Raw genomic sequence first — 27,363 nt, forward strand, 5'->3', positions numbered from 1 at the left:
TTCTTAAAAGTGGAAGGGAAGGGGCAAAAGAGGGGTCAGGGAGGCAGAAATTGAAAGCAGGAAAGGGACTCAGTCTGTTGCAGGCGTTGAAGATGGAGGGAGGAAGACAACCCAAATGCAGTTGGTCACTAGAAGCTGGGAGGAGCCCCCAGGTGACTCCAGTTCTCAATCCTACAACCGCAACAGCAGAGTTCTGCCAACACTCAAGTGAACAAGGAAATCCCCGAGAGCATCCAGAAACACTGACTTTAAGCCCAGTGGGACCCATGCCAGACTGCAACCTACAGAACTGTTTGATAATAAATTGGTGGTGCTTTGGTAGGACTGATTTGAAGCTAAAACTCCAATACTTTGGCCACCTGATGCGGAGAGCTGACTCATTTGAAAAGACCCTAATGCTGGGAAAGATAGGGCAGGAGGAGAAGGGGACAGAGGATGAGATGGTTGGATGGCATCATCCACTCGATGGACATGGGTTTGGGTGGACTCTGGAGTTGGTGATGGACAGGGAGCCCTGGTGTGCTGTGGTTCATGGGGTTGCAAAGAGTCAGACATGACTGAGCAACTGAACTGAAGCCTCTTAATGTTATGATGGAGAGAAAAAAGTAAGGATGGGAAGGCAAAGGAGGGAGAAAAATAACTATCAAAGTTCTTAAAAAATCTTAAAAACACTGTATGCTTCAGTGAACTGAGAATGGGGGGCAGGAGTAACTGTATTCTGAAGAAGACCTGAGAAGTAGTTGGTTGGAAACCAATGGAAGCAACCAAAAGGAGGCAGGTGACCGATGATTGAGAAGTTTGTTCATGCAAGGCTGTTGCTTTCTGTTTACTCTCAAGAGGGTCTATCTGTCCATCAAACTCTTGTCCATCAAGTCGGTGATGCCATTCACCCATCTCATCCTCTGTCGTCCCCTTCTCCTGCCCCCAATCCCTCCCAGCATCAGAGTCTTTTCCAATGAGTCAACTCTACGCATCAGGTGGCCAAAGTATTGGAGTTGCAGCTTTAGCATCAGTCCTTCGAAAGAACACCCAGGACTGATCAAATTACAAATAGTCAATTTGCAGAAGGAAAGATGAAGGGCTGAAGCCTGTGCTTATTTCCTTTTATATCCTGAAATCAGTGTAAATTGTGCTTTGTGAAAAAGACCAGTTTCTTTAAAAAAAAAAAAAACACCCTGTTGTAGAGCATACATGGCAATCCAATTTAAAGGTTATATTTTCTAGCTTAATTTGCACTTAGATACAGCCATGTGATTAGGTTCTGGCTGGGGGCAGGGGGCATAAAAGTTGAAATAATGTGTATGACTTAGTAGAGAGGTCTTATCCCTTCTGCTTGGCTTGAGCAACAGTTGCTATCTTAGACCATGTGGTGATTTTGGATGAAAACCATACAAATGGAAGACAGAAGAAATTTGAAGCACTCTGAATATCTAGCACTCAACACCTAATATTGAGTATGCATGTGGAACATCTGCTAGTTCTATAACTGAATACCTCTGGATTTCTGGAATATAAGTAACAATACCTCTAGATTTCTTGAACATAAATACATCTTTGTTTTTTGTTTTATTTTGACTTTTTGTGCTTCCTATAGTTAATCCTATATAACTGTTATCTTATTCCAGTTACCTGCACAGATATGTAGGAATCAGAAATTGACCATAAACTGGCCAGACACTACGTAAAAAACTAAGGCTCTTATTGGACTAAGGCATGAGAAACAATATTCAGGGGCTTCCCTGGTGGTCCAGTGGGTAAGACCATGCTGTCAGTGTAGGGAGCTTGGGTTCAGTCCCTGGTCAGGGAACTAATTCCTCTTGCCCTGTGATGTGACAAGAAATTTGAAGAATTTTAAACCATGTTTGCTTTTGGAATGGGTGGTGATGGTATTACCATTTAGCTTTTAGGTTGTGTGATATTTCAAAGACATTTTTTAAAAAACATTAAAATGAATCTTCAGTGAGAGCATTAAATACAACCAGGTTAGCTCACCTAGTGTGTGTGAGTCTTCCAGGTGTGTGCAACTCTGTGATCCCATGGACTGCTGCCCGCCAGGCTCCACTGTCCATGGAATTCTCCAGGCAAGAATACTGGAGTGGGTTGCCATTTCATTCTCCAGGGAATCTTCCCGACCCAGGGATCAAACTAGGGTCTCCTGCATTGCAGGCAGATGCTTTACCGTCTGAGCCACTAGGGAAGCCCTTAAATATTTAATTTTTTAATTAAATAAAATTTGAATTAAAATGACCATTTCTGTGGGATATGAGATTTATTAAACAAATAGCTGAAATATAAAAATTTAAATCCAGATGCTTCAACTTGTTACTATTCTAATATCCCCCTTTAAGTTTGCTTCTATTTTATTATTGTTCATTTCCAAATTCAGATTTTGCATTACTTTGGAGAGCATATTATCATCTCTTTTATCTCCTGAAGCAGCCCCTTTGTTGAGGACTTCTTCTGCTACAATAAAAAACTGTTCAGTTGGTTGAAGAATGCTTACTCCATAGCCGTTGTTGTAAATATGATTATTAGTCATCTTCAATTTGGGTGCTGGAAGAACCTGTTAAATTATTCAAGGAAGTTGGGTTTTCAGTAATTTCTATAAAACTGTGAACTAATGAACATTTCATAAGCTCTAGAACTTAATTCTTGAGCTCACACATTTCCTTAAAACAACTGAATCTCAGTTTTGAACAAGTGTTACTTTCCTCACACTGGATTAATGTAATATTAACTACAAAAATATTTGAGGAAATAGTATATGAAGTTTTCAAATTTATCGTTAACTATACAAGTCGAGAGAGGGACCTAGAAAGGTAGAATTTACATAAGTAGAAAAGAATGGGAAAGCATTTCACTTACAAATTATTGCTATTTATGTTTTAATTGGTTAGCTTAAATTATTTTACAACTTTTGAACAACTTAAATATTTCTTAATATATTTATCCTCTTTATTTGCTTTACTTAGCCAAATGTATTAATACTACAAGCTGGCTCAATGAAAACAAAATCTAAAAAGAACTTACCCCTTTCTCATATTCAAAGTTATTTACTAAGAATTTAAATTGAAATTATTATAAGACTAAATTTGTTTCCTGTCAACTATCATCTAAACAGTATTTTAATTGCTTGTACCATACTTAACAGACTAAAATTTAAGGCTGAAGTTAATATTTTGGTATCTTTATAATTTACAATTCTTATGTTAAAAAATATGAGAATACCTTCATATTAACTCCACCTAAGGTGCTTTTTGAACTGTCACAGGTTCTGAGGTTATTACAGTGATGAATTTCATTTCTTTCCAGAATGGCTACGCTCCCAGGATACAGTTCAACACCAGCACCCTGTAAATTAAAAGCAAATAAAACAATCTACAAAACACATGTACACCTCCAAAATTTTCTTTAGACTTGAAAAATGTAGTTCTATATTAGCAATCTAAACATATTAAGTTACATGAAAATACAACAGTACAATTTATTGTGGAAATAACATTTAAAACATTGAAAACAAACTCTGTGTCAAAGAATCATTAGACCTATAGGAAGGCTGAAGGTGTATGGACCATTACATTGCTCTCCTCCCACCCGAATCATGTCTTAGAAGGGAAAATCTCTTAATAGCAGTTATTCTAAGTAGTTATAAAAATTAATGTATATGTACTTTAAATCCTTCATAATGCTGCTAAAATCTGTTAACCTGACTCAAAATCTGTTTATAACCGCTGATTCCTAGATATTTTTAAAAAGCACACATCAACAAAACTCATTTCTTTGGCAGTTCACTTTCCTCAGTATACTAAGTGTATAAAACAACATGCTTGTACTTGTTCTTGTTTAATTTACTTTTATCAGTTTCCAAGCTTAATTATAATTCCATTCAAAGATAAAACAATTGGTACCTTCTGTTTACATATTAAGATCACTCAAAGTTATATACAGCCAATAAACCATAGATTTTATAAAATAAAATACCTGGGCACCAGTTATTTCACTGTCTGTAATAGTCAAAGCAGCCCCTGTAAGAACACATACTCCTGTTCCTTCACATTTTAATACACAGTTTTCTAGAGTCATGTGACCAGACTCTACCACCACAATCCCATCAACTGTCCCTTGTTGTATCAAAGACAGATGCATTAGCTTCACATTATCAGCTTTGGACACCACAAAACTGTCGTGAGAAGGTTCAGAAGTAATCATAATTTCCTCTCTCTTTCCAATTCCTGATTTATAGGGACAAAAATACATAATTAAATGAGTACTTCCAAAGCTTAAATCCCATTAGTCATTCAGTAATACTTGCTATTACAAGTAACATTTGTAATTATTCAGTCAACCATTTAGACATTTAACTATAATGTAGTCTTGGTTCCTTATTTTGATGCCATGATGGAAGAATCTGGGTTTATAATCAACCTAAATGTACCTATGGTACTTAACACACTCATTCCACTACATATTTCCCTATATTACAGTGAGCAGTAATCTACAAAATGTGTAAGATCCAGGAAGTATCTTACCATAACCTGGTTTCAAAACCATAATAAAAAAGACTGGCAGAGACTCTTGAATTAGGTTATAAGATTATTGTAATTGTGTCTATAATTTTGCTCTAGTAGTCGTCGCAATCCTCTAAGTTGAACATCTATCCAAAAATGAGGGGTTGTATATTGAAGACAAATTTTTAAAATTAACAAATATCCTTATTACCCATATAGTTCAGCAAAGTAAACATTACAGTCATCAAAATCTAGTGGAAATTATGCTCAGTTTTTGAAATGATAGCAAAGTTTGTCATCTGTCTTGTCTTTTGGCCAGACAGTGGGAACAACCTTAATGTAAAAGGGCAGAACCAGTCACTAAATATGTTCAGAATCTAAAAGAAATTTAGTAAACTCTGCTTTTTTACTTCTAGTTTAGTAAGTTTCCATAGAATTAAGCTTTTAGAGAAAATACTGAGTATATTTTAATATACCTTTACATTTGGGTTTTCTACTAAAGTAGTATGAAATGCTGTGGAGACAAGAGAAAAAAGTAGTTCAGGTAAAAAATAGAGCCGCTGGAAGATACTGTGAGCAGGTTTTTTTGTTTGTTTTGTTCTGACTGTTTATCATGGGGAAGCAGTCTCACTGATCTCTCTGGTACAGTGCATCCAAGGAGGAAATCTGTACAGATAGTACACTACGGGACAGGTGCATGCTCAGTTGCTCAATTGTGTCTGACTCTTTGTGACCCCATGGACTATAGCCCACCAGGGTCCTCTGTCCATGGGATTATCCAGGCAAGAATACTGGAGTAGGCAGTATTCTTCCCTCCTCCAGGGGATCTCCCCAGCCCAGGGACTGAAGCCTCATCTCCTGCATCTTCTGCATTGGCAGCTGAATTTTTTACCACCAAGCTACCTAGAAGCCCACACTGGACCGGTGACAAAATATTAATTGGAAAAGGCACATAAGGGATATTTGTGAAACCCCAAACTGTCCTAATTTCTAGTAATCTGATTAACCATGTTTATAATATACAGTTTGTCCAGAATACACTGCTATTAAAAGATTAAAAAGGATGCCTTGCTAACCCTTTATAACAATGTCATCAGTCAATAAAGCAAGATTTACAGCTTGATATTCTCCTGGAAAAATAACAACTGTATCTCCACTGTAACAGCTATCCAAAGCCAAATCCAAATCATCATGCTGTTGGAGAAGTGTGTCTGGAGATAAGTCCTTTACCTGAAAAGAAGAAATAGAACAGTAGGTCCAAATGACATAGGTCATTTAAATCAGTTAACTCCTTGGTAATGTGCTTTTTCACACTGAAGTGAAGTGAAGTCACTCAGTCGTGTCCGACTCTTTGCGACCCCATGGACTGTAGCCTACCAGGCTCCTCCATCCATGGGATTCTCCAGGCAAGAATAGTGGAGTGGGTTACCATTTCCTTCTCCAGGGGATCTTCCCGACCCAGGGATCAAACCCGGGTCTCCCGCATTGGAGACAAACGCTTTAACCTCTGAGCCACCAGGGAAGCCTTTTTTCACATTATCTTATAGGTAATGCACTGTTTAAATACTGTGTATGTTTATGTTCATTAAATGTTCAATGAAAGGAGATTTTCCTTACAATCCCTAATAATTCTTACAGCTACTAAATACAGCCAGAAGTTATTGTGACCTTTACCCCCTAAACTCCCAACAGTTCTTTGAAATAAAGTATTATTATACCCTTGTAATGTTACAAAATTGAAACTCAGTGAGAGTGAATGATTTGCCTATGGACACAGAATGAGTGAGTGGTAAAGCTAAACTTTAGGTCTAGGTTTTGATGACCCCAGATTTCTTTCCTATTGGAAACTACTACTTTATTTTCTTTAACTCAAACCGACCCTAAAATTTTGGTAAACCATCAAAAATTTATTATAGATTCTAAAACTAAAATGAAAAAGTACCAGGAATTTGCACTGGGAGTAGAAAAGGTGAAAGAACTTCATTATTAGAACCAGTAAGAATGAGAAACTTTAAAAATAAAATTTGAAAACTAAATATATACCATGAAAAAATGTCTATTCTTTTATCCCAATACAAATGGCATTATCATTCATGTCTCTTTTTTCTTATTATAAAAAATAGAAAATTGAAACAAAGCATAACAAAAATGGAAATTTTAACAAGTTTTTACCTAAATAGAATATATTTATGAAGCTACTTTCCTTCTTGTCTTTTTCCTATGCATATACTCACATGCATAATACTGATGTATCATAAGATGGATGCAGGTGATTTTGAATCCTGATTTTCTCATTATGTTATATCACACTTCCCCATGTCTTTAAATATTTTTTCAAAACCTAATTTTTTAAATTTATGTAATAATACATCATATAGATGTGTATATATTTATTTGACTGCTTGAGTCTTAGATATAGCACGTGGGATCTAGTTCCCTGATTAGGGGTCGAACCTGGGCCCCCTGCATTGGAAGTGCAGACACTTAGCCACTGAACCATCAGGGAAATCTCGATGTGTCATAATTTATGTTATAATTTTCTATCCTTATTTAGATGGCTTATAATTTTCCAATATCATGAAAATACTACCACAAATAAATTATGCACATCTCTGGTTATTTTTTAGGGTAAATTGCTAGATTGAGAATTACTGTCAAAAGGTATAAAACATTTTAAGCCTCTTGTATACATATTGCTAAACTGCCGTCCAGAAAAGTTTAACCAATTGAAACTTGATCTGAGACCTCACTTTTCTTTCTGCAAGCTCATCAGAATGGGGTATCTTTTAAATGTATAAAAATATTTGCTACTTTAACAATTTTCGCTGCCTAAATTTAATTTTCCTTGATAAGTGGGAGTGCTGCCTAATTTTAATTTTCCTTGATAAGCAGGAGTGAACATTTTTCTAGAAATATACATATGAAACTCTTACAGTAATCCTAAGTCAGCAAACCAAGATAGTCGTTTGTGTTTATATTACATCTTACATACTCTTATACATCTGTGGCAAACAGCACAAGGATTATCTCTGTAAATAAATGTTTTGGAAAAACTCTAGAAGCCATCTCGTTTTTTTTCCCCTAAGTTTTTTGTTTGTTTGGGTTTTGTTTTGTTTTGTTGCGCCATGCTTGCAGCTTGCAAGATTTTTATGCCCTGACGAGGTATCGAACGCATGTCCTCTGCACTGGGAAGCTTTGAGTCCTAACCACTGGACCACCAAGGAATTCCCATGATTTATATTTTTCTTATTCCTCCTTACCTCAGAAGAGGGACTGATAAGGAAACTGACCTTTGTTTTACCTCCCTCACTTCATGGCAAATAGATGGGGAAACAGTGGAAACAGTGACTGACTGTATTTTTGAGGGCTCTAAAATCACTGCAGATGGTGATTGCAGCCATGAAATTAAAAGACGCTTACTCCTTGGAAGGAAAGTTATGACCAACCTAGATAGCATATTCAGAAGCAGAGACATTACTTTGCCAACAAAGGTCCGTCTAGTCAAGGCTATGGTTTTTCCAGTGGTCATGTATGGATGTGAGAGTTGGACCATAAAGCTGAGCACTGAAGAATTGATGCTTTTGAACTGTGGTGTTGGAGAAGACTCTTGAGAGTGCCTTGGACTGCAAGGAGATCCAACCAGTCCATCCTAAAGGAAGTCAGTCCTGGGTGTTCATTGGAAGGACTGATGTTGAAGCTGAAACTCCAGTACTTTGGCCACCTGATGTGAAGAGCTGACTCATCTGAAAAGACCCTGAGGCTGGGAAAGATTGAGGGCAGGAGGAGAAGGGGAAGACAGAGGATGAGATGGTTGGATGGCATCATCGACTCAATGGACATGGGTTTGGGTAGACTCCGGGAGTTGGTGATGGACAGGGAGGCCTGGCATGCTGCGGTTCATGGGGTCACAAAGAGTTGGAAATGACTGAGCGACTGAACTGAACTGAACTGAACTGAGGATGGAGGAGCTTTGCCAAGTAGCAGCTGATAAAAGCATTTAAAGACATCCTATACCCAAAGCTACGTGGGACAAAGGATGAAGGAAGGGACAAGAAAAAGCCTACAAATGAGGAAGCTGAAGAGGAAGATTTCTTGGGGTAATAAGAGCTACCTCATATCCTGGGAACCTACAATGAAATGCACAATCTCACGGATGGATGCATACTCAGAAAAGATCTGTAAAGACCTTAGGCTTGTGCTTCTGACTGATCACGGCCCTGTGCAAGCAGAACATGAAAGCAACTGGCAGTTGTAGGCAGCCTGACATAGCTTTGAAGAGTACCTATTCTGCAAAAACAAGATTTTTTACTTTTAACTGTAGGTTTTTAGGAAAATTTCTGTCAGGTCACTAACTGTATCTCAGTTAGTGACATAATAGAGACTTTAGCAGCCATACACAAAATAGAGCCTTTTAAAAATAGCTTGAAAAATTCACTAAACATATTGACAACTGCAGTCCTCAACAATCAATACAGCAAACTCTGGGGATGGGATAGAATCCAAGTCCCAGAGTTACCATCACTGCAGATGGTGTTTGCAGCCATGAAATTAAAAGACGCTTACTCCTTGGAAGGAAAGTTATGACCAACCTAAATAGCATATTAAAAAGCAGAGACATTACTTTGCCAACAAAGGTCCGTCTAGTCAAGGCTATGGTTTTTCCTGTGATCATGTATGTATGTGAGAGTTGGACTGTGAAGAAAGCTGAGCGCCGAAGAATTGATGCTTTTGAACTGTGGTGTTGGAGAAGATTCTTGAGAGTCCCTTGGACTGCAAGGAGATCCAACCAGTCAATCCTAAAGGAGATCAGTCCTGGGTGTTCATTGGAAGGACTGATGCTGAAGCTGAAACGCCAATACTTTGGCCATCTTATGCGAAGAGTTGACTCATTGGAAAAGACTCTGATGCTGGGAGGGATTGGGGGCAGGAGGAGAAGGGGACAACAGAGGATGAGATGGTTGGATGGCATCACCAACTCGATGGACATAAGTTTGGGTGAACTCTGGGTGTTGGTGAGGGACAGGGAGGCCTGGTGTCCTGTGATTCATGGGGTCACAAAGAATCGGACATGACTGAGCGACTGAACTGAGCTGAACGGAACTGAATATTAAAAATACCCAGTTTTCAACAAAAATTAGAAGACATACAAAGAAACAGGAAACTATGGTCCATTCATGGGGAAAATTAAAAAGAAAAAAAAATTGACATAAACCACCTGAGGAAACCCAGAAAAGTATTTGGACCTTTTCTTTGGAAAGAATATTTGACAAAATAGCAGTTGAAACCCTGAACAAACTTTAAAACTTCTGTGCATCATTGAACATTATTAAGAAAGTCAAAGGACAACTACAGAATGAGAGAAAATATATGCAAACATGTATCTAAAATTAATATAGTATCTATATAAAGAATTCATAATTGATAAAAAAAGACAAACAACCCAACTAAAAATAGGCACAGGACTTGAGTATATCTCTCTCCAAATAAGACATACAAATGGCCAACAAGCACATGAAAAGATGAAATGAAACTCAAAACCGCAATGAGATACCACTTCATATCCATTAGGATGACTGTAATGAAAGAGACAGATAAGTGCTGCTAAGGATGTGGAGAAATCAGAACCCTCATACATTGCTGGTGGGAATATGAAATAGCTCAGCCACTGTGGAAAACATTTTAGTGGCTCTTTAAAAGGTTAAACATAGAATTACCATACTCAAATGAATTGAAAACAGGTAGTCAGATTAATATTTGTATATGCTACCATTCACAATAGGTGGAAACAACTCAAGTGTCTATGAGCTGATGAATGGATAAGCAAATTGTATATACATACAATGGAATATTATTCGGCCATGAAAAAGAAATGATGTACTGATACATGCTCCAATGTGGATGAACCTCAAAAACATTATGCTAAATGAAAGTCAGACACAAAAGGTCATATATAGTATGATTCTATCTAAATGAAATATGAAGAATAGGTAAATCTACAGAGAGAAGAGATTGGTAGTTGTCAGGGCCTGGGAAGAATAAGATTAACAGTTGAATGGATATAGGGTTATATTTGGGGGTGATGAAAATGTTTTGGGACTAGATAGAAATGACAGTTGCACAATATAGTGAAATAATATTACTAAAATGTCAGTGAACTGTTCACTTTAAAATAGCTCATTTTTTAATGTGAACTTCATCTCAATTTCAAAAAAAAAGGGAAAAATATACAAGAAAGAGAAAGAATAACCAAAAGCACAGTCTCTCTGAGCAGTCAGGTAGCAACAGACTCAGTAGTGCAGATGGAAGGGAACTAATCTTCTTTTTTTTTTTTTTTTTTTTGGGAACTAATCTTCTTTGCACCTGGTATATTTTCAGACACACTTTATCACACTTAACCACACATGTTACCACACTTTCTGAAGCATTACAAGGAAACTGTAATTCTAGCAATGATAGATACATGACTGAAATCTGAATGGCAAATAGTAATAATATTAGGAGTTCACATTTTTGTGGTAGGCACTTTGCTAAAAGATTTACATAAATTATTTTACTTAAGCCTTCCAATCCCAAAGAAAGGCAATGCCAAAGAATGCTCAAACTACCGCACAGTTGCACTCATCGCACATGCTAGTAAAGTAATGCTCAAAATTCTCCAAGCCAGGCTTCAGCAAAACGTGAACCGTGAACTTCCAGATGTTCAAGCTGATTTTAGAAAAGGCAGAGCAACCAGAGATCAAATTGCCAACATCCGCTGGATCATCAAAAAAGCAAGAGAGTTCCAGAAAAACATCTACTTCTGCTTTATTGACTGTGCCAAAGCCTTTGACTGTGTGGATCACAATAAACTGGAAAATTCTGAAAGAGATGGGAATACCAGACCACCTGACCTGCCTCTTGAGAAATCTGTATGCAGGTCAGGAAGCAACAGTTAGAACTGGACATGGAACAACAGACTGGTTCCAATAGGAAAAGGAGTACGTCAAGGCTGTATATTATCACCCTGCTTATTTAACTTATATGCAGAGTACATCATGAGAAACGCTGGGCTGGAAGAAGCACAAGCTGGACTCAAAATTGCAGGGAGAAATATCAATAACCTCAGATATGCAGATGACACCACCCTTATAGCAGAAAGTGATGAAGAACTAAAAAGCCTCTTGATGAAAGTGAAAGAGGAGAGTGAAAAAGTTGGCTTAAAGCTCAACATTCAGAAGACGAAGATCATGGCATCTGGTCCCATCACTTCATGAGAAATAGATGGGGAAACAGTGGAAACAGTGTCAGACTATTTTTGGAGGCTCCAAAATCACTGCAGATGGTGATTGCAGCCATGAAATTAAAAGACGCTTACTCCTTGGAAGGAAAGTTATGACCAACCTAGATAGCATATGCAAAAGCAGAGACATTACTTTGCCAACAAAGGTCCGTCTAGTCAAGGCTATGGTTTTTCCTGTGGTCATGTATGGATGTGAGAGTTGGACTGTGAAGACAGCTGAGTGCCAAAGAATTGATGCTTTTGAACTGTGGTGTTGGAGAAGGCTCTTGAGAGTCCCTTGGACTGCAAGGAGATCCAACCAGTCCATTCTGAAGGAGATCAGCCCTGGGTGTTCTTTGGAATGATGCTAAAGCTGAAACTCCAATACTTTGGCCACCTCATGCAAAGATTTGACTCATTGGAAAAGACTCTGATGTTGGGAGGGATTGGGGGCAGGAGGAGAAGGGGACGACAGAGGATGAGATGGCTGGATGGCATCACAGACTCGGTGGACATGAGTTTGAGTAAACTCTGGGAGTTGGTGATGGACAGGGAGGCCTGGCGTGCTGCAATTCATGGGGTCACAAAGAGTCGGACACGACTGAGTGACTGAACTGAACTGAATGACTCTATAGGATAGACTTCATTACTCCTTTTTATAGATAAGGAAGTAAGAGAAACTATGCAATTTTTTAAATCCAACCCAAGTATTATGAAGAAAAACTATGAATCAAACCTAGATTTCTATTATTGTAAAGCTTATATTCTTCACCACCACACTATCCTGCCTTCTAGACAAAGAAGGAACAGGATAGAGTCCTATGATGAACAATGGGGACATTGATATTTCTCCTAAATATAGGAGAATAACTAATGTTGAACTTTAGTTTAAGCACTGAAACAAATACTGCTTATCTCTGTTAGGAATGATTCAGAAGTCAGACTGAGTCTAAACCTAAAGACAGAATTCAGGTCTCTCATCACAATTTGAGAGACTAAGGAAGTAGACATATTTAGTTCAACTGACTGGAAGGATATCTAGGACATTAATTCAATAGAGAATACAGGAGGACTAAGGACAGGCTGTGTACAAAAGAACAGTAAGTTCAAATTTAGGGTCGTTATCTTTTAGTGAAACATAAGGTAAAGATGCTGAGAAGAACTTCTAGTGATGTTGATCAGCAAAAAATGCAAGAGGGGATAAATCTACTGAAAAACCACTGCATGCCAGGCTGCTAGGTATTTTATACATAGGATTTAATTTCATCCTCAAAAAAACAAAGTTTAGTGGTGGTATTGGTGGTGATGGTTGTGATGGTGGTGGTAGCCGCGGTAGCCATCATGCTAGTAGAAAACGTTTATCGAATACTTACTATGTGCTGGCCATTATTCTAAGCACATGACAAATGTGAATTCATATAGTCTCTATAAATAAAGAACACAGTATTATCCCTATTTTACAGATGAGGAACTAAAGCGCAAATGGGAAAACAGCTTGTTGAAAATTACATAATTAATAAGTGCCAAAGCCAGACTCTGCATCCAGGCAGTTTGGCTCCAGAGATCATCCTCTTAATCAGCACAGTTTTTCTCTCTTTTTAAAGCACTCTGAAAATAAAGAAATTGGGGTTCAGAGTTAGGCTGCTTGCCCAAAACAGGCTATTTAAACACTGGACTACCTGACTACAAAGTCCATGCCTTTTCACTACACTGCTTGTAAAGATCACCAGCATAATGATAATGGGCATGGATTAAAACTGTTTAAGGAGAGTACAGAGCAGGAAAAAGACCGAAGAATCTTCAAAGTTGAGAAAACTGTTAAAGGCTTATATACACAGCTGTGACTAGGTACACCAAATTAAAATATTTTGTCCACCTCAAAGGTAAATCTAAAATCAAAGATCTAAGCAAAGTAGAAATTGATGATGCTGCCTTCTCAGAGTAGTCTTCCTCTCATTGTCCTGTTGTCTGAAGTTTGTGGATATTTACTTACACAAATGAAGACAGGGTTGCAAAGCATTGAATAAAAATCACAGAAACATTTTACTGTTATATAGGAAAATAAAGCCAAAATCATTTAAAAACAAATAAAAAGATAGGTAAAAAAAAATATTTTAAAAGGCTGGAGATAAAATCTATACCTTACTTTACAATGATGTTTCAAAAGATGTTTACAAATAAAATTGGTGGAATAATTAATGTTATTGAAAATCTGATCCAGTAAGCAAATCAAAGGAAATTAAATTTTATTTAAAATAATAAAAATTGGTAGGATAACAGATAAGACCAGTCTAATAGGCCAGGCTTTATCTCTATTCATTCTCCTGCTGCTGCTGCTGCTAAGTCGCTTCAGTCGTGTCTGACTCTGTGCGACCCCATAGATGGCAGCCCACCAGGCTGCCCTGTCCCTGGGATTCTCCAGGCAAGAACACCGGATTGGGTTGCCATTTCCTTCTCCAATGCATGAAAGTGAAAAGTGAAAGTGAAGTCGCTCAGTCGTGTCTGACTCTTAGCGACCCCATGGACTGCAGCCTACCAGGCTCCTCCGTCCATGGGATTTTCTAGGCAAGAGTACTGGACTGGGGTGCCATTGCCTTCTCCGATTCATTCTCCTACTAGGTATTAAATACCATCCTTTCTGGACTTCTTTTAGTTCCTCATATATACCCCATTCTCTGTCAAACATGTACTCATTTACTATTCAATGAAAAATGCTCAGCACCCACCTTATACCAATCATCATGCTAGGTGACTACATGAATGGTAAACATACTCCCCTTGCTCTTAATAGCTAGTATATTAATAGTAAATGAGACAGACATTCAATAGGTAGCCACAGAAAATATTTAGCACAGTTATGATAAGGAAAAGTGACAGTAAGGGAACATGCAGGGTGCACAGTATGTAGTCTATGTATTCTGAAGGTTGAGCAAGTTTTTTTCTATGGAAACGACATTTAAATTGAGACCTAAAGGACATACGGTAGCTCTCTGAAACAACATGGTGTACGCCAAGACGTGGTTTAGTGAGGGAGGAAGGGGTATATGAAGGTGACAAGGGGACGATAAACTCTCAGAAGATGGTAATTAACAATTGGGTAGGTGGTTGTGCCATTTACTGAAACAGAGAACATTAGAAGATAATCTAGTTACTCGATAAGATCATGAATTTAATTGTGGACACTGAGTTGAAGTACTCAGGACATAATTAAGGGGTGATGAGCAATAGGTAGCTAGACATACCGGTTTGGGCCTCAGAACAAAAAATGTGGGCTGTGGATACACATTTTAGATTATTAATGTATATAACTGAAGTCATGGGAAAAGATCACATAAATCACTTAGGCATATTATAGTGCAGAAAAAAGATAAGTTCCAAGCATTTAGAGGACAGAAGGAGAAAAAATACAACAACAATTAGAGAGATTGAACCAGCAAAATATGATAACAGAAGACAATGAAAAACTATTCAAGGAGACAGCTGTGAAATACTACTGAGAGGTCAAGTGAGATGACTTAGAACATTTCCCCACTTGGGCTAGTTAAATTTACACTCATCCTTTAGGTTTCATCTGCATTATTTCTTTCAGGCAACGTTGCCAGAATTCCTAACTCTGCTTATGTACCCATCCTAAGTGCCTCCTGTATATACTCCTATCGTAGCATTTACTATTATATTATTCTGTGTTGCAACTGCAATAGCCTATTTACTTGTCCGTGTCTCCACCATAGGTCTTCCCAGGTGGCTCAGCGGTAAAGAATCTGCCTGCCAATGCAGGAGATGTAGGTTTGATCCTTGGGTTGGGAAGATCCCCTGAAGAAGGAAATGGCAACCCACTCCAGTATACTTGCTGGGAAATCCCACGGACAGAAGAGCCTGGCAGGCTACAGTCCACAGAGTCACAAAAAGAGTCAGACATGACTCAGCTTCCACTAAACAACATCTCCACCATCATTCAAACTGCTCAGATGTATGGAAGAAGCACGATTGTGGGTCTGGTTCAAAAGTGTATCTCCTTCAAATGCAGTATTTCTCATATTTCTCTCCCATAGATGCTAGCATAGCACCTGGCAACAAGATTAGTACTCTGTAAATAGTTGTGGACATTTATTTATTTCGTACCTATATTATGTCAATCACTGAGCTGGGTGTAACAGAGACATTAACGTCAGACAAGAATCCAACCTTCAAAGAGCTTGTTTTCTAATTATATGCAGCTAAACTTAAATGAACAAATAAGAATAAAATGTATTACTTACCATGTCAGTAGTCATCACTTTTGCTACGATATGTGTTATAGTCTTTCCAAAGTTTCTTTTTCCTTTCCTACGCCTCAGAATTCTTGGAAAGAAGGGTCCATGAACTCTGAAGTTGAAAACATGTATTTTAATTAAATCAGTATGAAAAATACTTAAGGTACACCTACTTAAAACTTGGTACTAAGCATCTTTGAGTAATAGGTTCCATTCATTTTGAGCTTCTTGAGAGCAACGAGCAATTTGAGAGTGATGGAATAATTGAGATCTTTTAAACAACTGAGTGTTTAAACCATTGAACTCTGAAATCTTTTGAACTCTGAAAATCTGCATGCAACTCACTACAATCAATACCTCAATCATCTTAACTTTTCAGTACAGTAGAAAATTTCCTGATTATACTTTCATAATACATTGAATTGTAGACACTCAAAGCAGAGATAGGTTATGTCTGTGCTACTGAGGTATAAGAATATTTGGGGACCTGCCTAATTTGAGAGACTACGTTTAATTAATTGTTTTTGTATCTATGGAGAACTTATCCTTTGAAGCAGGATAAGTTGGCTGTTGGCCTCCATTAAACAATTCTAGCTTCTTTCTTCATTGTTTTTAACTGGTTGCTATTCAGCACTTTTAGATAATTCCATTCTTTGTCTTCTTTCTGCTTTCCCTTACAGTTCCTGTTTCCTATTCATCATTTAAGTGTTATCAAAAGAAAGAAAAAAAATTGAGTATAACTTTTATCATTACTGTCAGCCATATTTACTGTATGGGTAATCTTTTGGGTTCTATGCAGCACTTTATCACTTGATGCAGCATTAAAACCAATATTTTTCAGCTTATGTTTCAATTATCAATATTTAAAATAATTTATTGGTATATAATTAATTTATAAGGTTGTGTTAGTTTGACGTGTAGAGCAAAGTGAATCAGTTATACATATACATATATCCACCCTTTTTTTAGATTCTTTTCCCATATAGGCCATTACAGAGTATACAGTAGAGCTCCTTGTGTTATAACTGTAGGTCCTTATTAGTTATCTATTTTATATACACTTTGCAGTGTGTATATGTCAATCCCAATTTACTTCTCTCCCCTCCCCCTTATACCCTGGTAACCATGAGCTTGTTTTCACATTTGTGACTCTACTTCTGTATTGTAACTAAGTTCATTTGCACCCTTCTTTTTAGGTTCCACATATAAGCAATACCTCAGTTACCAATATTTTTGTGAAGCTTAACATTTCAGAGAACTGTTCCTACGTATTTATCATTCCAATGATTGAATTTTGAACTCTAAGATATTAGCAATGTTCTCCAAAGGAAAAGTTTCATTTGACATTTCAACATCAAACCCATTCAGCACTTTTATACCTATTTAAGCAAATTTTGATTTGAGAAAGAGAACTACTCATACATTTTTTTCACCATATATATAATTACTAGTTGCTCAAAGAGTAAAGCATCTTACATGCAGGAAATAGTTTATCATACAATCCTAGCTTTAAAATTAAAGGTTTATGTCAGTGATTTTCAAAGTTATATTTTTAATAAGGCATAATTTACATAACACTCATTTTAAGTGAACCTCTCTATGAGATTTCACAAATGTATACACCCATTTAACTCAATCATGTTTGTGATCTTCCATTTGTCACAGTCCTACAACTCCCCACTCATCCCAAATACAGAGGTGGATACCAGTTGCCACTGTTCTGCCCACTTCACTTGCTTTGCTGTTTTCTTCACCACTGACTCATTCCTCTCATTTGTGACTGACAGTCATTGAGTGTGTGGGTAAAGATAGGGAATACTCATGTTGAACTCACTCTGATGGCTATAACCTATGTGAACATAACCTATTTAAAATTCAACAAACAAAATCCCCAGTTCTTTATTATGAAAAATTTCAAACATATCCAAAGTAGAAAAAACAGTATATTTAAAAGTAGAGAATATATATATATATTTAATATATATCCATCCATCACTACTTTCGAGAATTGTCATTTATCTCATTCTCACAACATTTTCCCCTATCATAGTCACCAAAATATTTTAAAGGAAATCCCAGCTATGGTTTAATTTGACTTGTAAATACCTCAGTATGTATATCCAACAGGTAGCCACTTTTTAAAATAGCATAACCACAGTATCATTATTACACCAAACAAGGTTAATAATAGTGCCCCTACATCATCTAACACTTTGTCTGTGTTCAAATGTCTGCACTTAGCTCTGGAAGATATTTTTACCATTGGTTTATGTGAATCAAGAGCCAAGCAAGGTCCATACACTAAATTTGATCAATATATCTTAAATATCTAAATCTATCTTTTTTCATTTATACTAATTACCCATTCTCTTTTATGATGTTTATTTTTAATTATTGGCCCTGCAGCATGTAGGATCTTAGTTGTCCCACCAGGGATCGAATCTGTTTCCCCTGTAGTGGAAGCCTGGAGTCTTAACCACTGGGCCACCAGGGAATTCCCTGATATTTGTTTGTTGATCTATAGAATTTCCCACATAATTTGGCTAATTGAATAACAAGGCATCATTTCAAAAGTTCTTCAATCCCCCTGACATTTAGATCTAGAAGCTTGGTAATATTAAGATTCAATTAAAAATCTACCCTCTGAGTTTTGAGGACCAGCTGGCCAGAAGAAGAGCCTGGAACTGCAGAAGAGACACACACACTTACAATTGTTGCCTCAAACTACCCGGTATAAAAGGAGAAGGAAGAGGTCAAACCCTGCTCCTTCCAGCCTTTGGAAGAAGTAGCTGCACTCAAGGAGAAATGTAGATCAGTGGGCGTCTCTCATTTGTCAGGAGCTCATTTCTCCTTCATAGGGCAGAGTGCAAGGCCAAGACTACCATTCTACTGCAGGGATTTTGAACCCATCAGGAGGGTTCTGGAGAAGGCTCAACTGATGGGCTTCAGGTGAATAAATGTTCTGACATTTCATCCAAAAAAAAAAGATTATAGGTGGTACTATATACTATCGTCAGAGAAGGCAACGGCACCCCACTCCAGTACTCTTGCCTGGAGAATCCCATGGATGGAGGATCCTGGTAGGCTGCAGTCCATGGGGTCGCTAAGAGTCAGACACGACTGAGTGACTTCACTTTCACCTTTCACTTTCATGCACTGGAGAAGGAAATGGCAATCCACTCCAATGTTCTTGCCTGGAGAATCCCAGAGACGGGGGAGCCTGGTGGGCTGCCGTCTTTGGGGTCGCACAGGGTCGGACACGACTGAAGTCACTTAGCAGCAACTCAATCATAACACTCAAGATATAGAACATTCCCATCGTACAAGTTCCTTCATACATCTTTGCAGTCAGTCCTCAGCATCGACTTTCAGAAACCCACTAATCTTTTTGTCATAGATTTTCCTTTCTTGTAATTTTAATTGGAGGATAATTGCTTTACAATGTTGTGTTGGTTTCTGTTATATAGCCATGTGAATCAGCCATAAGTATACACGTGTCCTCTCCCTATTGAACCTCCCTCCCACCCCTCACCCCATTCCATCCCTCTAGGTTGTCACAGAGCACTGGGTTGAGCTCCCTGCATTATACAGCAACTTCCCATTAGCTCTCTATTTCATATATGGTAATGTGTATGTTTCAATGCTACTCTCTCAATTCGTCCTTCCCTCTCTTTCCCCAGCTGTGTACGCAAGTCTGTTCTCTACGTCGGCATCTCTATTCCTGCCCTGCAAATAGGTTCATCAGTACCACTACCTTTTTCAGAATTTTAAAATGGAATTTTAAAGTAGAATATGCTATGTACTCTCTTGTGTCTGCAGTTTTTCAGTCAGACTATTTTGAGATCCACCATGTTATTTTGTATATCAGCAATTTCTTTACATCACAGAAAAATATTTCATTATTCAGTTCAGTCGCTCAGTTGTGTCCGACTCTTTGTGACCCCATGAACTGCAGCACGCCAGGCCTCCCTGTCCATCACCAACTGCTGGAGTCCACCCAAACCCAAGTCTATTGTGTCAGTGATGCCATCCAACCATCTCATCCTCTGTCGTCCCCTTCTCTTCCTGCCTTCAATCTTTCCCAGCATCAGGGTCTTTTCAAATGAGTCAGCTCTCTGCATCCGGTGGCCAAAGTACTGGAGTTTCAGCTTCAACATCAGTCCCTCCAATTAACACCTAGGACTGATCTCCTTTAGGATGGACTGGTTGGATTTCCTTGCAGTCTAAGGGACTCTCAAGAGTCTTCTCCAACACCATAGTTCAAAAGCATCAATTCATTAGGATTTTCTATATACAAGATTATGTCATCTGCAAGTAGAGATAATTTTCATTTTCCTTTTTGGATCTGGATGAATTTATTTCCTTTTCTTTCCTATTGCTCTGGCTAGAACCTCCAGCACAACTGAATACAAGAGTGGACATCATTGTCTTGTTCCTTATCTTAGGCGGGGAAACATCCATTCTTTCATTGGTAAATATGATGCTATAGGATTTTCACAGATGGCCTTAAACAGGTTGAGGATGATCCATTCTATTCTAAGTTTTTTTAGAATTTTTATCACGAAAGAGGAATTTTGTCAAATGATTTTTCTGTAACTTTTGAGATGATAATGTGGCTTTATTGTGTATTATATTGATTTATTTCCATATGTTAAACCAACCTTGCATTCCTGGCATAAATTCCACTTGTCATAGTGTCTAATCTTTTTCATATGTTGTTAGACCCAGTTTGTTAAAGTATTATTGAAGATTTTGCATCTATATTTACTTATTTTATTCACTTATTTTTTATTTAAGTCTTTTGGCTGTGTCCTGCAGCTTGTGGGACTTAGTTCCCTGACCAGGGGTTGAACCCACATCCTGTGCATTGGACGCTCAGAGTCTTAACCACTGGACCTCAAGGGAAGTCCCTGCATCTATATTTATACTGGATATTTTCTGCAGTTTTCTTGTGATATCTTTCTATAGTTTTGGTATCAAGGTGATAATAGCCTCATAGAATGAGTTGGGGAAGTAGTCCCTTCTCTTTTTATTTTTTGGAAGACTTTGCCAAAAAAAAAAAAAAAAAAAGGTGTTGGCTTCCCTGGTGGCTCAGGGGCAAAGAATCCACCTGCCAACACAGGAGATGCAAGAGACACAGGTACACTCCCTGGTTTGGGAAGATCCCTGGAGTAGGAAATGCAAACCCACTCCAGTAGTCTTTCTGGGAAAATCCAATGGACAGAGGAGCATGGCAAGCTACAGTTCATGGGATTGCAAAGAGTCGGACATGACTGAACAACTAAATGCACACACACAGGTAGGGTTTCTTTACCCTCTTGGCTTCTTTCAAGATTTTTTCTTATCTGTGGTTTTCTTCAGTTTAAGTATAATATGCCTATTTGCACATTTTGGGAGTATTTGTCCTACTTGGTGGTCTCTAAGCTTCTTGGATCTGCGGTTTGGTGTTTTCATTTAATTTTGGAAAATTTTCACCATTATGAATTTGAACAGGGAGGCCTGGCATGCTGCGATTCATGGGGTCGCAAAGAGTCGGACAGGACTGAGCGACTGATCTGATCTGATCTGCTCTGATGAATTTGAATTTTTTTTCAGTTGCATTTGCTTTCTTCTCTTCTAGTATTCCAATTGCACATGTGCTACATTCTTTGAAACTATTCCACAATTCTTAGATCTTTTTTTCATTATTTTTTCTCTTTGTATTTCAGTTTGAAACAATTTCTCAAGCTTTCTGATTCTTTCCTCAGTTGTGTCGCATCTATTCATGAGCCTTTCAAAGGAAGTCTTCATTTCTATTTACAGTGTCTTTGATTTTTAGAATGATCTTTTAATTCATTCTTACAGTTTCCATGTTTTGCTTGAACATTATCCATTTTTTTCTTGCATGTTGTATACTTTTTTCCATTAAAGTCCTTAACATATTAATCATAGCTACTTTTTTTTTTTTTGGTTGCACTGCATGGTGTGTGGGATCTTAGTTCTCTGACCAGGGATCGAACCTGGCCCCTGCAGTGGAAGTACAGAGTCTTAACCACTGAACTGCCAGGGAAGTCCCAATCATAGCTATTTTAAATTTCCTGTCTGATAAATTCCAAAATCATAATTGAGTCTGTTATTGATGCTTGCTTTCCCTCTTCAGACTTGGTTTATTTCCTTGCCTTTTAGCATATCATAATTTTTTTTGAAACCTACACATGGCTAATAGGAAGTGAAGTAGATTAATTATTAATCCAACCAGGAGGTAGCCTATGTTTATTTGCTGTAGCTTTATGTGTCAGAGGCTTCAAATTCCTGTAATTTCCAATTTTCGGTCTCTGTATATTTTCGGGCTTCCTTTAGAAGCCCCAAACTACTCTTTAGAAGAGTCTGTGTCTTACAGCTCTTTTAACTATAATCCAGTTATTATCCTGGAATCTTGTTGGTATGGTTTTAAGATTTAGCAGAGAGGAAGTGTCTATACTCTTGTGATTACTTATTGGTCTTTTACTGAGTCTATGTCCCTGGACTGTGACCTTCACAACTGTTCTTAATCCTCTTTTTCCCCAGACAGGAAGGCTGTAAGGGACTAGAGTCAGAGAAATGCCTTTCCTCTAGGTGGCAAAAAACTCTGGTAAAGACTTTTCTCCTGGAGAATAGCAGATCTTTATTATGGAGAATGCTCTGGGTATATTTCATAATGGGTACTTTTCCCTTCACCCTTCCGGAGTCATAACAGAATCTTTCTTGGCTCTTCACTGAGAACCTAGTTAGACTCCTAGAGGTAAAACCCCACAAAGGTATGGGATCTCACTAATAACTGCAGCTCCCTGTGAGTTTCTTTGATACTAGTTATCATTCAGCATCCAGCAATCTATCAAAATTACCATTTAAATGTTCTTATAATTTATGGCTCTAGCTGGTTCTGTTCAAGATAAGCAGATCTTAGCTGTGACTCTGAATTTATCTTTCTCCAAATTTTAGAGTGGCAGTTTGTCCTGTGATCTCAGTTCTCTGATGGTTCCAAGAAAGTAATTTTCAAGTTTGTTCAGCTTTTTTCTTATTGTAAGGATAAGGATGATAACTCACAAGCTCTTTGCATGTCAGAGCTAAATCCAGAAATTCTTGGTTCTTTTTTATTATAGTTTTCATTTCTCTGTTGAGATTCTCTGTTGCTCAAATTTTGGGTCTCACTCCTTTTGCAGCTCTCTCACTTTCAGAATATCCCAACTAAATTTCCAGCTACTCTGTCAGCCTTGAACTCTGTCCTTTGTGTCACCTTGAAACAGTAAGATGGCACTTTTTTGCTACCTGAGCTATTAACAGCTGGTGATGACCCTCAAACCAAAATGCCACAAATTCTCACTCTCTACTTTGCATTTTATATGTGGACAATGTCTCCTGACTCTTCTCTTATGCTTTGGCCAAAATTAAGAAGGTAAAGAAGAAAGGTAAGGAAAGGACTAGATTTATGAGATTTTTTAAAAATAAAAAACCCCAGAACATTGATTTCAGTGAATTCAGCTCATATAAAAATAATTTTCCAATATTGGTAGTTGTGCCTGTGCTTATCTCATAAATTCAGTTCAGTTCAGTTCAGTAGCTCAGTTGTGTCAGACTCCTTGTGACCCCATGGACTGCAGCACACCAGGCTTACCTGTCCATCACCAACTCCCAGAGCTTACTCAAACTCATGTCCATCAAGTCAGTGATGCCATCCAACCATCTCATCCTCTGTCGTCCTCTTCTCCTCCTGCCTTCAATCTTTCCCAGCATTAGGGTCTTTTCCAATGAGTCAGTTCTTCGCATCAGGTGGCCAAAATATTGGAGCTTCAGCTTCAGCATCAGTCCTTCCAATGAATATTCAGGACTGATTTCCTTTAGGACTGACTGGTTTGATCTCCTTGCAGTCCAAGGGACTCCCAAGAGTGTTCCCCAAAACCACAGTCCAAAAGCATAAATTAGATGTCTATTTTTATAACTTATTTCAATTGGGGTGATATATGACAAGTGATATGATAAAAGAATGACCATGGAAGATGGAGGAATAGGACAGGGAGACCACTTTCTCCCCAATGAGTTCATCAAAAGATCATTTGAATGCTGAAAAACTTCCACAAAACAACTTCTGAACACTGGTGGAGGGCACCAGGCACCCAGAAAGGCAGCTCATTCTCTTTGAAAGAAGGTGGGACAAATATAAAAGATGAAAAAAGAGACAAAAGAGTTAGGGATGGAGATCCATCCCAGGAAGGGAGTCATGAAGGAGGAGAAGTTTCCAAATAGCAGGAAATCCTCTCACCGGTGGGTCTGTGAGGAGTTTTGGAATCTCAGAGGGCAACATAACCAGGAGGAAGAAAAAAAAAAAAACCCACAGAACACACGCCTAACTGCATCTCCCAGCGGAGAAGTAGCCCAGATGCTGTGTCCACCACCAGCGAGTGGGGGCTGGACAGGGAGGTGCGGGTTGAACGCTTAAGGTAAGGACCAGGCCTGAATGCCCTGAAGACAATCTGAGGGACCTAACATGAGATAGCAACCCAAACTGTGGGATAGCCAGAGACAGAAAAAGAGAGAGAGAGAGAGAGAACTTTCCGCAAAAAGCTCTAACCTAAGGCACAGCCTGGCCCGCTCACAGAACAAAGGATTGCATAAATACCAAAGGAGAGCTAGCCGGCTCTGGACCAGCCCCTCCCCTTGCCAGAGGCAGAGAGGCAGGCGGGCGAGAACCAGAGCCAGAAGATGAGAGGCAATGTTGGCCCCAGAGATGCATCCTCCACCAAACTGTGAGCAGGCTCCGAGTTGCTAACCAAGTCCTCCTGGGATCCTGGACAGCTGACATCTGCCAGGAGGGTTGCAGCCAGAGATCAGCTCCCTAGAGGAGACACACGGCACACCTGAGACGGTGCTCTCCTGGCGCACCTAGGAAACCAAGCAGCTGGGACCGGGGAGGTGATTAAGATGCACAGCCCACCTGGGACAGTGTGCTCTCCAAGCACCTGGTCACCTGAGCTGCTCAGACCTGGGAAGGGCACAAAACGCGCGCCCAACCAAGTCTGTGCCTTTGTGGAGTATCTGAGAACCTGAACCTGAGCATCTTAGACCTGGGAAATGTACGAAATGCAGGGCCTGCTTTGGACAGTTCTCCTGCAGAGCCTGAGCAGTGTAGACCAGGAAAGCACATACCACCATGAGCTGGGGCAAACCCAGTGTGGTCCATAACAGAGCACTCCCCACACATGCCAGTGATATTTGTTTGCAGTGTTCCTCCCTTCCCATAGCACAACTGAACAAGTGAGACTAAATAAGTGACCACCTTTGCCCTCTTGTGTCAGGGGGGAAATTAGACACCGAAGAGACTTGCAAACAGAGGAAGCCAAAATAAACAAAGAAGAGGGAACCACTCTAGAAGTGCCAGGTGCAACAGATTAAAACCCTGTAGTTAGCATTGACTAAGCATTGGAAGGGGCCTATAGACCTTGAGAAGAAGTACAAGCTGGAACAAGGAACTATCTGAAACTGAACTGACCCCACACTGCCCTAAACAGCTCCAGAGAAATTTCTAGATATATTTTTACTATTATCATTTTTTTAAATTTTTTTACTTTTTAAATTTTTAAGTTCTTATTACTCCTCTAATTTTCATTTTTATAACCTACTGCTACTGCTGCTGCTGCTAAGTCGCTTCAGTCGTGTCCAACTCTGTGTGACCCCACAGACGGCGGCCCACCAGGCTCCCCCCTCCCTAGGATTCTCCAGGCAAGAACACTGGAGTGGGTTGCCATTTCCTTCTCAATGCATGAAAGGGAAAAGTGAAAGTGAAGTCGCTCAGTCGTGTCCAACTCTTCGCGACCCCATGGTCTGCAGCCTACCAGGCTCCTCCATCCATGGGATTTTCCACGCAAGAGTACTGGAGTGGGGTGCCATTGCCTTCTCCATTATAACGTACTACTAAGTTGCAAAAAAAATGACCCTATTTTTAAAGCAAATTTCATATATATATATTTTATAATTTTTGTGATTGATTTTGTTTTGTATTTTTAATATTGTATTTTTGAGAGTCTAACCTCTACTCTAGATTTTTAATCTTTGCTTTTTGGTATTTGTTATCAATTTTGTACCTTTAAGAATCTAATCTTCAGTACCCATTTTTACTTAGGGGTATGATTACTGGCTTAATTGCTCTCTCCCCTTTTGACTCTCCCTGTCCTTCCCCAGGTCACCTCTGTCTCCTCCCTTCCCCTTCTCTTCTCTACTTAACTCTGTGAATCTCTCTGGGTGTTCTGGGCTGTGGAGAACACTTAGGGAACTGATTACTGGCTAGATTGGTCTCTCCCCTTTGACTCCCCCTCTTTTCCTCCTGGTCACCTCTATCTCCCTCTTCCATTTTCTCTTCTCTATGTAACTCCATGAACCTCTCTGGGTGTTCCAGACTGTGAAGGGCACACAGGGAATTGATTACTGGCTAGACTGCTTTCTCCCCTTTTGATTTTCCCTCTTCTCCTCCTGGTCACCTCTATCTCCCTCCTCCCTCTTCTCTTCTCCATGTAACTCTGTGAACCTCTCTGGGTGTCCCTCACTGTGGAGAATCTTTTCACCATTAACCAAGATGTTTTATCATCTGTATTGTATGGATGGATAAGTCTTGAGGCTACTTTAAGAATAAGACTGAAAGCCAGAGGCAGGAGGCTTAAATCTAAAACTTGAGAACACCAGAAAACTCCTGACTCCAGGGAACATTAATCGACAAGAGCTCATCCAAAAGCCTCCATACCTACATGTTTAAGCTCCACCCAGGAGCCAACAAGTTCCAGAGCAAGACATACCATGCTAATTCTCCAGCAACGCAGGAACACAGCCCTGAGCATTAAAATTCAGGCTGCCCAGAATCACACCAAACCCACAGACACCTCAAAACATACTACTGGACACTTCATTGCACTCCAGAGAGAAGAAATCCAGCTCCATCCACCAGAAGACAGATGCAAGCTTCGCTAACCAGGAAACCTTGACAAGCCACTAGTCCAACCCCACCCACAGGGAGCAACCTCCACAATAAAGAGGAATCACAAACTTCCAGCCTACAGAAAGGCCACTGCAAACACAGCAACCTAAACAAAATGAAAATGCAGAGAAATATTCAGCAGGTAAAGGAACATGATAAATGCCCACCAAACCAAACAAAAGAGGAGGAGATAGGGAGTCTACCTGAATAACAATTCAGAATAATGATAGTAAAAATGCTCCAAAATCTTGAAAACAAAATTGAGTTACAGATAAATAGATTGAGAAGATGCAAGAAATGTTTAACAAGGACCTAGAAGAAATAAAAATGAGTAAATCAATAATGAATAATACAATAACTGAC

At 38.9% G+C, this 27,363-nt stretch overlaps 1 protein-coding gene across 1 annotated transcript in view; it reads right to left on the reverse strand.

Moving 5' to 3' along the window:
- Nucleotides 1-2,184: 2,184 nt before the first annotated feature.
- The window catches only part of SHCBP1L (SHC binding and spindle associated 1 like), a 44,303-nt gene continuing 19,124 nt past the window's right edge, over nucleotides 2,185-27,363 (reverse strand). Inside the window, exons 6-10 of the mRNA XM_027565526.1 lie at nucleotides 16,026-16,131; nucleotides 5,585-5,738; nucleotides 3,982-4,232; nucleotides 3,229-3,351; nucleotides 2,185-2,563 (exon numbers count right to left, since the gene is read on the reverse strand). Coding sequence (XP_027421327.1) covers nucleotides 2,315-2,563; nucleotides 3,229-3,351; nucleotides 3,982-4,232; nucleotides 5,585-5,738; nucleotides 16,026-16,131 — 883 coding nt within the window. The 3' untranslated portion in view covers nucleotides 2,185-2,314. The remainder of the gene's footprint in view (nucleotides 2,564-3,228; nucleotides 3,352-3,981; nucleotides 4,233-5,584; nucleotides 5,739-16,025; nucleotides 16,132-27,363) is intronic.

The sequence above is a fragment of the Bos indicus x Bos taurus genome, chromosome 16, assembly GCF_003369695.1.
Source record: "Bos indicus x Bos taurus breed Angus x Brahman F1 hybrid chromosome 16, Bos_hybrid_MaternalHap_v2.0, whole genome shotgun sequence".
Taxonomy (NCBI): Eukaryota; Metazoa; Chordata; class Mammalia; order Artiodactyla; family Bovidae; genus Bos; species Bos indicus x Bos taurus.